The 12,578-nt window shown below is 44.7% G+C and overlaps 1 protein-coding gene across 1 annotated transcript in view; it reads right to left on the bottom strand.

Moving 5' to 3' along the window:
* The window catches only part of plxnd1 (plexin D1), an 89,042-nt gene that overhangs the window by 43,882 nt on the left and 32,582 nt on the right, over positions 1-12,578 (bottom strand). The window contains exons 8-12 of the mRNA XM_077572064.1: positions 11,163-11,262; positions 7,668-7,766; positions 6,006-6,095; positions 5,768-5,867; positions 3,981-4,138 (exon numbers count right to left, since the gene is read on the bottom strand). Coding sequence (XP_077428190.1) covers positions 3,981-4,138; positions 5,768-5,867; positions 6,006-6,095; positions 7,668-7,766; positions 11,163-11,262 — 547 coding nt within the window. The remainder of the gene's footprint in view (positions 1-3,980; positions 4,139-5,767; positions 5,868-6,005; positions 6,096-7,667; positions 7,767-11,162; positions 11,263-12,578) is intronic.

The following is a 12,578-nucleotide window of genomic DNA, read 5'->3' as shown; positions in this document are numbered from 1 at the left end:
AGCGTGACACCTCCGTGTTATTAGCTTGGCAACCGAGAACGAAAACAGCTCTCGTGTCGGCGAGAGGGCAAGAAACGCTCGGGCATCCTGATGATCTGACGCATCCAAGAGTGACAGCACACGCTCCAGTCATTAACTGAGGGTCTTGTCTTGTACTGCGGTGCCAAAACACAACCACGCGTTTTTATTTGACAGCCACTACAAGGCAGGAAATGATTGTAGTGTTTTTGTGGTTTCGATTACAGCAAGCCTGCCTGTGAGGCCACCCGGTTGTTACCTTCACCACATACTCGTACACGCCGTTCACGTTTAAAAAACACATTCCTTCGTACACATGTGGCGCCCACGCCGCACATTAAGATGAAACGCTCTCAACATGGCACACCGGGGGCAGCCGGCCCCCTAAAGAGCTCGGCAGAAAGTACATACAGTCGTTTATTATCACGGCTACGAGCGCAGACGTCAACGTCAGCTGGCGAGCTCTTCATTTGCACCTCTTACACGACTGTGAGGTTTGATTTACAGCTCAGCCTCCGGCAGGCCTCCTTGGAGATCACACGCTAGAAATGTGACGACAACCCCCCCCCCCCCCCACCCTTCCCCAGCTCACAATTGATGACTGCATTGTTTTCTTTGCATTGGAACGCATTGTTCACACGGCTGCAACCTTGATCGCATTTTCTTTGTAGAGATTGTTGAAGCCTTCTTGTGCGCTTCCGCCTTGCAAATCAAAGAGGACAAAAACAGGAAAGCATTCCGACTCCGCGGGACGCTTCGATTCTCCACCCTCACTCGCCAGACTGATTCCAGTTGAATGTCGCACGTAAACTATCTTTGGCGCTTCCTGTTTTGGATGCCGACGTAAAATTTTCTAAAGACTTCTTTTAAACAGTCGACAACCCGCAAGACTGGGCAAGTTCGGCAGTGCCCCACTAGATCCAGCAGATGGCGCTTCAGTTCGTAGTTTTTGGTGCAAGGTTTTTGTGTGTATAATGAAACTTATCTCACACCATTTGATGACTTTCCTCCGCTTCTTCTTGCTTCTCAAGAAGCTTTTCCCCCATTTTGGAAACATCATAGGAAGCCATCACGTACAGTAGAGCGAGTATTAACGTCTTCTGCCTAGCAACATGCGGCAGCACACAATGATGAAAAGTGGTCCGCCATTTTTAAAATACAAACATCGCATTATGTGCCTTGAGATACGAGTGGGTGGCAACATCTAAATATACACACACAATATGGTGCCTTGAGGTTTTTCGAGCTATGAGCCATCACTTGACCAATCTTTTGTCTTGAGATATGAGTAAATTTGAGATACAAGTGAGTTTCGGACCCTCACCACTAGATAGTGGCAGCACACTTCACAAGATCCAGCCAACAATTCACATTGGTTTCCTTGCAGTGGAAGGACAACATCATTAGGTGGCGCTAATGCACCATCAATTTGGTTTGCTAATCGCCAATGAACACCACAAAAGAAGCAAGGACAATACATTAGCTCGTCATATTTTCCATGTTCGGGTTATGTGTTCATGAAAATGTTAGGACTGCGTGTTTTTACACAGAACAGTACTACTGAGAGTATTTTTTTCGAAAAACATTTTAGAAACGATTTTTAAAATTGCATTAGCATTCATTTCAATGAAGAAAGCCGATTAGCGGAACACATGTTTTGAGATACGAGTGCAGCTATCAAAAAAATTCACTTGTATCTCAAGGCACCACTGTAACAATATTCCTTTGGCTGGAGGACATCCCACCGAAATAAAGTATCAAACGAAGAAACGCGTTGAAGCAAAGCAAATCCCGCCTTTGCAAATGCGAACGACTGCAATGTGTGTGAAAGGCGGATGCCAACGCGTTGCATCACGCGGGCGGCCATCCCTTCCCCTCTCCAGGGGCAATCGCTTTTCAGTCGGCGAGTGTGAGTGGAGAAATAGAAAGAGCCTTGCAACAACGGCCTGCCCACGCCAAAGGACTAAGCGCAGCTAACTTGGGTCGCAGAAGCCGTGCACTTAAGTTAGCGTGGCATCATCCTGTTAATCACACTACGCTGACAGCTAAAGGATGAGGGACGCTCACAAACGCTTCGACATGCTTAGTACAACACACTGATGTGTGTGTGTGTGTGTCTGTTCAGCAAGCTGATTCTCCTGGGCCGCACTGGCTTTTATCTACAGGAAGTTGAGCCCGATTGGGTCTCGTGCTACCCTGATGGCCCGCTGGGGCCGCGAGAGTGTACGATAATGTCACAAAACAGGTTAGCTCTAAACACGCTTAAACAAAAGGATGATGCAAATAAGCTCAACAAGTCGACCTTAATTCGCCTTTCGCTAAGACCCGCCCCCACCTCAGTTACTGCTGCTGCGTGCGTCAAACCTTTGGCATGGCGATCAATTCGAATGGTGTAGTAAGAAGTCAGTTGGAGACAACAGCAGGCAGATGAATGAGATGTGACTATGATTGAAAAGCAAAATGTTGCAAGCATGAGCACCATTTTAGCCTTGCTAGCTTCTATTCAGCCATCCATTTTCTATTTCCTTTTGCTTACTTGGGTCTTGGTTGAGCCGGTTGTCAGCCAATGGCAGCATTGGGGTACATATCAAAGGAGCACTCCTCACACTCATATTCCTGCCTCAGGACAATTCAGTCTTCGCTAATGAAGACGTTTTTGACACGTGGGAGGAAAAGCCGGAGTGTCATGTTTGGCTTCTGGTTTTGGTTGTGTGTCTCCATTGGTCTCACTGCCATGTTTGACTTTTGTTTGGGACGTCTGGGATCCGTCCCTTGAGGGAGGGGTTCTGTCATGTTTGGGTTCTGGTTTTGGTTGTGTGTCTCCATTGGTTCTGAGTGTAGTCCTGCCCTTCCTCGTTCTCGACCAATCCGTGCCCTCAGCCACTTGTGTCTTGCCCCAGGTGTGTCTTGTTGTCTCGTTAGTGTGTGTGTATTTAGTTCCCTGGTTTTGGTCAGTCCTTGTGGGTGTTCTGTTTGTTACTTTGATTTCGGATCTTTTCAGATCTTTGTTTATTTAAAGCTAACCAGTACCCCTGTTAGTGTTTTTGTAAAATAAATTATGTTCAGTATAACCTGCATTCCTGCCGTGGTTCTCCTGCCTCCCTGCATTTGGGTCCTCCACTCCGCACTCGTGACAGAGTCAACTCGGCACCGTGACACGGAGTACCCGTAGAAAAGCCACATGAGAATGGCAAGCAACACAGGAAGCCTGGAGCCCGGATTCTAACTACCAACCTTAGTACTGTGAAGCGGATGTGCTATCCACTAGTCCACCTTGCCAAAAATGTCAACATCAACAACTATACTGAAAGGTGTCTGTAAATTGCCCGTCATGCGTTGTCATTGGCCAGCTGTTTTTGATTGCGCTCTGGCCAAAGTTGGAATCGCAGAGTAACACATGAGATAACATTACAGCTTTTATCACTTGCGTGTTTGCTTGGCACTTTTTTTTTTAATTTACGCATGATGCCCTTCATGACACAACACACGTTTTTTTTTTCCATCCAGGTTCGGAACCAGCCTTGGCCTGGAATCTAAACGGCGCAGCAGCATGTATTTCTCTGTTACACAGTCAAATATTACTGCCAAAGCTCTTGCCAATGATAACGACTGTACGGGTGCCATAATCCGTATACGGAACAAAAGCAGCCACGATACATCAGGATCCATATGAAGCGTTTGAATTCTTTCCTACACAAACAACCTCACGCCGCTTGTCCAAACTGGGGTCACAGATGTAGAAGGCGCTCTGCTGAGTGAATGCAAAACCTCCCCCAGGGACAGCGGCCAATCGGAGCGTTAGCACCATCAGACGCTTCATTGATGAAAGCCCTCCAAACATTGTTTGAGCAGCTGACACCGGACGGTAGCCCGTGACGGACTCTTACGTGACGTCATCGTCTGGCCCGGGGCCAACAAAGGGGTCCTTGAATGCTAGCGTTTGTAGTCGAGCGTGATCTTACCTTGAGGATCTCCGGCGCCGGACATTGATGTTTGATGGGCTGACAGTCGTCCCTCAGTCGGCAGCTGTTTTCACACCAGCCGCAAAGGTGGCCCTGGTCTTCGCGACCCCAGCACTGCGAGCAGTCGGCGCTGCCCACGCCGCAGTTGTACACCTCCACTGGAAGGAAGGTACATCAAGGCTTACATGTCAAATTTCTCTTTTCATCCTATGGTGAGAGTAAGATGCGAGAGGAAGCGCGTGATAAGTTCTTCAACGGTTCGTCTAAGCGACGACATGCCTTTCGTTCCCGGAAGTCGGCAAATACTCGATCTACCAGTATTTGTCTCGCACCAGGCCATTACACAAACACAACAAGGGCTCTCCAAGATGTATTCTTATGAATATGACTAGGAATACTATAACAGCATCGATCAGCCAGCTTGAATGAAAATCGAAAATGCGATCTGTTAATGATCTGATCTCATTTTCAGATTTTTTTAATTTACTGGGCTTGGCGAGACTTTGGTTAAAACCAAATGAGATTTTTGCCATTAAATGAGACATCACCTCCAAAACCTTGTGAGTTCACATGTTCCGCGTCTTCTCAAGAAGTTCTCTACAATGACTTGAAAACATTTGAGGTTGTCGCTATGCAATCTGTAGCACCGTTTGCCGTTTGAGCTGTCGTCCCGCTGGCCCTTATGCTGGCAGATGAATTTTCTAAATTTGTTGCAGACTTGGTGACCCCAAAAGATAATATATTAATCACGGGTGACTTTAAAGTTGAATTTATGAATATGAATTTCCTGCCAGAGAGGATCTACGTGACAAGTCCCAATCACATCAGAGCTTTTAAATGCTACTTCATTTTACAAGTGCTTCTTACAAGGCCCTCAAAGCGTTTTATATTTGACTACTGATTCACCTACTGATGACGCAGCAACAGGAGCAAATGGGGGTTTAGTATCTTGCTCAAGGATACTTCGAAGTGGTCACAGTGGCATGGGATCGAACCCACAACCTCACCGTGTCGGGAGAATACTACTCTACCACTGAGCCATGCCACCCTTAATTGGACCAAACAATGGTATACTGTATTGCTTTAGTATGTTTGTTGATGCACTTTGTGTTCCCCTCAAACCTTCATTCAGAAAGCTGCTGTATTGTCCCACATCAGGTTTGCATGCGTTCCATTAAGTTGCGTTTGTTTGTTGTCTTTGTTGGACTTGTGATGACTCAGTGGACTCGTCATGTTAGTAAAACGTACAAAATCTGGCGCCGGCCGGCCTGAGCTGTGCTTTCACACGGCCCGTGTGCGAGACGCACATCTGGACGGCCTGGCTTGTAACTTCAGCACTGACGGCACGCCAAATTCAACACAACTTCACATCCTGGTTCTGTTGTCATGGTGATCCAAGTGGACTTGCAACTCTATAAGATCGCCAAAGGGTTCGACACTTTTCCACAATGACATCTATTTACGGCAATCATTATGTGTAATTAGGCAGCGGCTGAACATGAAATGACAGCAAATGAGTGCTTGTCAGATTATGTGTTGTAATACGCAAAGTACTATCATTATAAGTGAATGGCAGCCTAATGCGGTTTGTCTCTGAGAGCCGAGACACATTTTTCTTCCGTTAAAAATAACCACAAAAAAAACATTGTGCAATCTCAGCACACATTGTTTTTGCCCAGGTGAAATGGGAGCAGAGGCGGCAGCTTGAAAGTCTGTAATTAGGCTGAACCTCCTTGAGGAAGAGGTTGTTTTTCTTTGAGAAGGTAATGATGATCATGCTGTCCTACCTTTGATAGGCTGGGGGCTGTCCACAAAAGTGCCCTCGCTGAGGTGGCCTCTCCTCCTCAGGTTCAGCTGGAAAATGTGATTTTTCTGATTGGTGGACAACTGCACGGACACAAAGGCAGTTAGCAACCGTTAGCAACAGCTAGCAACAGTTAGCAACATCCGCATTGCAACCAACGTGACATCAACCAAAACGGGCCAGAGCTAAAGTGCTTTTGTTGCGCAAATGTCTGCACTTACTGTCACCCCACTGCACTTGACAGTTGAGCTGTTCAGCCACGTGGCTTGGTAGCGCTGCTCGGTCCCAAAGTCGCACTCCAGCTCCTCCCCCTGGAATGAAAAGCACTCACCTTGAAGCAGAGCGGCCAAGAAGCAATTTTGGAAACATGTGGTCAAGCACACCACCAAATATCCATCCATCTATTTTCTCACGGCCATGTTGCTACACCCTGGATTGGTCGCCAGCCAATCGCAGTTGGACAAACAGAGACAAATCACCATTCGCACCTAAGAACTAGTTTGTTTTTTAAAATGAAGTTCCCATGTAATTTTTGGGAATGTGGGAGGAAGACAGGTTACCCGGTGAAAACCCACCTAAGCATGGGGAAGACATGCAAACCCGGGTTCGAACCTGCAACCTCAAAGCTGTGATGTAGATGTGCTAACCACGTGTACACCGTGCTGCCCACCGCAAACAAAACGACTGAAATAATGAAGAGCCTAATGCTCAACTTGCTGACAAATGGATGGCGAACGCTTTCAATATACAACGTTGGCATATGAACAACAATATATTTGGAAATATGATTTTTGAAAAACGCCCGGCGTTATGGCATCACGCCGCAGCGTCCTGAAGCAAAGTTTCTTCCAAGCAAGTTTGATGACGAGCAGCCCGTAATTGGTCCTGACAGGAGCCGACGGGCTCCATTGTCAATTGATATTCATACACATCTGGACTCGTACACCTCAGCGAGTCGTCTGGCTGCGTACGGATTGGTTTTCAAATGAATGCCAGATCTCAAGCATGTCAAGTTGAGAGATCCGGGCGCTTCGAACCTCGTCCGATCGGCATGTCCGCAAGGAATTTGTATGGCTTTTGCCACCAGATTGCCCCAGAAAATCATTATCTGCTATCTGAAATGGCCAAACGTGTTGCTAAGAGTATCAGTGAGAATGTTTATCACAGTTTATTTAAATGTCTCCAAGGGTCACCCCACCCCCGCCGTGCCTCCCTGTGAGAACCGAATCCAATTTCACTCCCACAAACTCCAGAAGCATCAGCAATTTGGCGATGCCTGCGCCGCAGAGACACAACGAAAGTGACACAAATTCACCGCAGTGTTGATTCGATGAAAACGTCCGTCATGAAACCTAACAGGCGTGTGAACGTGTTTCACTTTTATTCAAGATCTGTCGAAATGTGTGTGCGTGTGTGTGTGCGCGTGCGTATGTGTGTGGACACTTATTCATGGCTGCAAATCTGTCACCATAGCAACACCCCAAGAAAAGGACTCAAAAAGGCCAGCCAGGTTAGACAAGGGGCCGACCATGCCTGGTAATTTGTCTGCCAACATTATGAGAGCTTCGAGTCTTTATCAGTGAAAATGACAACATTCAGATTAGGATTAGGATTAACAATAGGAGTCTGGCCGGGTGTGCTGACGAGCAAGTGGTGAGCGAAATGAGCAAAATGCTCCTGGTTGTTTCTGTGTTCTCAAACGTAAACATCATCTTGCTGCATGTTTTGTTATCTCGCTGAGCAAAAAGGTTCATCCGTGCCACACTCGGCTTGAGGCGAATACAACATCTGCTTCTGTTTTATTCCAGCCATGTTCACAACATGTATGTTGGCAAAAATCCAGCTGGAATGTCAGAACATGTGTGTGCGTGTGAGCGAGCTACCTCCTGGACGTTACTCAGGGATACGGCCAAGTCCTGGGCCGCCCCCGACGGCGACGGAGGAACCTCTGCGGCGAGCAGCCTGGGACAGGAAGCGGCGTTCTGTGGTAAGGCGGAGGGACAGGAAGTGACATACGGCAGTTAGGAAAGACAATAGTTGGGCTGCACACATCCGCCAACCAAAATACTTGTCCTGTTTTTCTGGAGGAGGAGGAGGAAATGAGAGGGAAAAGTCTCAACAACAATGGCCTCAAATAGAAAGATGTTGAGGGATTGGAATAACAGGCCCGCTGGACCTTAAGGCGGACTCAGCCGAATGGAAAATACCCTTACCCCCGGACCGCTACATCATTTTTAAAAATGACTACAATTTGAAAAGTTAAAAGGGGGGGGAAAACCCTTGCGATTCCTTCATAATAAAGCGGCCAGCACATATGGCAAGCAATTTGCCATTTGCTCTCCCGAACTCACAATGAAATCTTATTTACTTCACGTGTTGAACCGAAACAGATCCCTTCTCTTTTCCAAAGGGTTTTGTGATCCGAAACCAAACGGTAAATGTTAAAAACCTTCCAAACCTAAAGACCGTGAGCAATTTGACCATCAGGTCACCAGAGTCTTCAAGACCTCCTGAACTAGACTAGATGGAATGTTGTTTCATGTATTCGTCCTCAATTTGGACCCATCCGACGTCCAAAATGTCTTGCTCACATGATCAATTTCGAGAGACACAGCACAAACTCAGAAACTCTCGATTATTAAGTGGCTGCCAAGATTGATCACATCCTGGCTTAACCGGTGGCTGGCTATTTTTTTGTAGTAAGCAGGGATTGCACATGGTAGATAATTGGCCCTCCTTCTGGGGTCGATCCAACCTGCTGAGGTTGGACGGCCTTCATTTTAACTGGGAAGGCAGCATCACTAGTTCTACAAATAATGATTACTGTTTGAGCCTTCCATGACAGCCAAGACTAAAGCAGGCTGGGTTACGGGTGATTAGTGAGCCTGTAAGATAAGATAAGGCTAGCACGCTAGCGCTATGCTAGGCTCTTACAACAGACATAGCTTTCAATGTAGATTAGATCTTTACATACGAGACACTATCTATTGGCTGTAATCTATACTATAAGATTTTTACTAAGGCTAAACAATGTGACGAGTTGAAGCATTCTTCCTTGGTCGGTCCTATCGATGACAAGGTGTTCGCTCCTAATGCGAGCTAACAAATAACTACCGAATAGCCTAGCACGCTAGCACTTTGCTAGGCTCTTATAACAGACATAGCTTTCAATGTAGATTAGAACTTTACATACGATCCACTACCTATTGCTGTAATCTATACAATAAGATTTTTACTAAGGCTGAACAATGTGACGAGTTGAAGCATTCTTCCTTGGTCGGTCCTATCGATGACAAGGTGTTCGCTCCTAATGCGAGCTAACAAATAACTACCGAATAGCCTAGCATGCTAGCACTTTGCTAGGCTCTTATAACAGACATAGCTTTCAATGTAGATTAGAACTTTATATACGATCCACTACCTATTGCTGTAATCTATACTATAAGATTTTTACTAAGGCTGAACAATGTGACGAGTTGAAGCATTCTTCCTTGGTCGGTCCTATCGATGACAAGGTGTTCGCTCCTAATGCGAGCTAACAAAGAACTACCGAATTCCTATAATAACCTCCTGTTGCAACTTTAGTCACTCAAAATACAATACAGGACCCAGACGACACAATCTCATTAATATTACAACTAGGAAGAATCTTGTGAGGGCAAATACAACCGATCATCCAATTTTATTGAAAATCGGTCTTGTAAATATTAAATCATTCTCCTATAAAGCCTTGTAATTTAATGACCGCATCATAGACCATAATCTTTATATGATTTGCATTTTAACTAAATCAGGCGTAATCTTTGTGAGTTCACATGTTGCGCATCCTCTTATTAAAGGCTGTCAAACTTATTTCCGAAACGACTCTCAAACAAAACAAAAAAAAATGAAATAACATATTTGAGGTTCTCGTTATCTACAGCCTCGCTGCCGTTTTATCTTGCAAGTTATTTACCGTCCTCCTGGCCCTTACTCTGACAATTTAGATGAGGATGATATTTCCTGAACTTGTGGCTGACTTGGTGACTCATGCAGATAATATATGAATTACAGCTGACTTCAACATTCATACGAATTCCCCGTCGGAACCGCTCACCGCGGCGTTCCAGACAATAATTGCTACTTTCAGTTTTGTGCAGATAATAAATAAAGCAAACTACAATAATGGTAATACTTTACATTTGGTACTAAATCAGGGCCTCGCAACCTCAAATGTTTTGGTATCCGCGTCTACTCGTGCTATGTCTGACCATGACTTCATAAAATGGTTCGTTGCCATCATCTTGACCACAACCAAAGCGAAAGTAGCCGTAATATTAGTTTTTCAAATGCTACTGCGCTCTCTGAGCCGCTATCTTTGGCAATTGCTTCATTGCCTTCTTAAATTGGCCCAATTGAAATACTTATTCAGCAATCGTAAAGCTCACATAACAGCAGCCGACCTCCAATAGCTGAACACTTTTACATCACTATTCCATGCATTTTTTTTTACTCAAAAGATTCAGATCATTAGTAGCGAGATTAAGAACACGCTGCGTAAATCCCGGTCAAATCCTGCAATTACTGATGAAATATGGACATTAAGACCTGGATACTGTACTTGTTTGACTGCTGGTACTCTCATCTTCATAAAGTATCCGTTGAAAGTCTTACACAGGCAACATGCGTGCTTGGCCCTCTTAAACTCGTTAAATCACTCTTTCTCATTTTAAGACCTTCCATCTTAAACATTCTGTATTTATCAATCTTCTCTGGCACTTCACCTGCAGCTTTCAAGACAAATGTTATTCAACCCAACCTCAACCCTGAGTCTCTGTGATTATAGGCCGGTGTCAAATCTCCCATTTATCATAATTTTATTTTATTTTTTTTAAGTTGTAGCACAACATCTTAATGATTACGTGGCTGCTAGGAATAGATTTTTTTTTTTTCAGTCCACATTCAGGGACGACCAGTCTACTGAAAAAGCCCTTGCAAAGGAGGTGACTAATGACCTTTTACTAGCTATGGATTCCGACACCTCATCAATAATCACTCGATCTCAGCGCTCCCTTTGACACCATCGATCATACAATACTACTGGAATGCCTCGAAAAGTGTGTTATTACAAGCTCAGCACTTTCTAGGTTTATATTTTTTTCTATCAGAGATGACACAACGTGTAATACATGGCAATGTGACCTCTGGGTATTGTAATGTCACCTGTGGAGTCCCGCAGGGATCAGTACATGGCCCCTCTTGTCTCGCAACTTAATGCTTCCTCTTGGTGACATTATACGAAAATATAACAATCATTTCCACTGTTAAGACAATAATACTCAACTACTAGTTGGCTAGCTTGATATTCCGAGATCCTCAAGGCGGAAGGTGTGTCTTACCTCTAGAAGGTTGTGCGTTGTCTCATCTTTAGTGGCGACACACTGGTGCTTCACTTGGTCCCAGTAGCACTTCCACTTGGTACTCAAGCAACTGACGCAGCTGATGGACACAAGCACAGGGTCAAAGGTCAAGGTCAAGCGTGTATGCGCAACGAGCAAAATTGCAGTCCCTCATTCAGTCCTCCTATCATTTGTTGCACAAAATGTGCTCGCTTGCAAACGGGTTGGAAAAAAAAAAAAGGGGAAGTGAAGATTAGTCACAGCTTTCATTCCACAGTTACAAAACCCTCGGGCAGAAGGTCAATGTGAACAAAACAAAGCACTGCTATATGGAAAACATTAACTATCAAACAAGTAAAAAAAAAAAGATTTTATATGGGAGTGTGTACCAGATCTTTTTAATTGAGGTTCACATCGCGATCATGCATCTAAACGCACCCCAACGCAAGCTTTCGCAGTGGAAATGATCTGCAAGCTTGTGTATTTTGTAAACTCTGTGGGCCATCCCTCGCAAGAAATTCCGTTGACGCTTTTCTTTCTAAGGTCCCACTCATGCTGAGGCAACGATCAGTTCTTTCATTTTGAATTTTGGCCCACACAAGATAAAGCGGGTGTAGCAGAGGAGAGGTCAGATGTCAAATGTTACTTTTGTGATCATCCTTCACCTTCAATTCAATACAAGGGATTGGTACACACAGAAGGATTTTTCAAATCTTAAAAAGATTGTTTATCTACAACAGAACCTACTTCAGACATTTAACAGTCTTATTGTGTGTGGTCTACTCTAATAATCTCAACACAGAGCATAACACACAGTAAATTTATGTCCCGCCATTTATCTCGAAACTAAATCCTCCAAGGCAGAAATCTTGTGCTATCAGACGAGATCTCTCGAAAACGTAGAATAACAAAAACTCCCAGATAGTGCGCTGATGTTACCCGAACATTTACAAAAAAGGACCGGAAGCAAATATAAGACTTGCTTTGGACAATACTTCCTCCTGTCAGGGGAACCTACTTTTATAATGTACCAAAAAAAACAACCGACATCGGGTATGACATATTTAATTGACAGCTGCATTCTTGTCCGCCTGTTAGGGCACTACACAGTCAAACTAATTGAGAGCAGTCACATGAAAATTTAGCTTGAAAATATTGAACACGTTTCATATTCAAGACTGCTGGCCCAACCAACTTTGGACTCGATTATCGGGACAAACACACTCTTAACACACTTGAAACAGAAAAATCATCTTATAGGACAATATCTTAAGGCCATGACACACCAAATTGGCGTCGGCCAATGTGATGGAGGCCTACCCCTCAATACCATCATCGGCGATCGTAACTATTCCTCATGGTTGGAAAATTGCAACCGGAAAGCTCTTTACTGGGGTGAGATCTAAAAATGTAAAC

The sequence above is a fragment of the Vanacampus margaritifer genome, chromosome 1 (genome assembly GCF_051991255.1).
Source record: "Vanacampus margaritifer isolate UIUO_Vmar chromosome 1, RoL_Vmar_1.0, whole genome shotgun sequence".
Taxonomy (NCBI): domain Eukaryota; kingdom Metazoa; phylum Chordata; class Actinopteri; order Syngnathiformes; family Syngnathidae; genus Vanacampus; species Vanacampus margaritifer.
The sequence above is the reverse complement of the archived record's forward strand: the minus strand, read 5'-3'. Positions and strand labels throughout refer to the sequence as shown.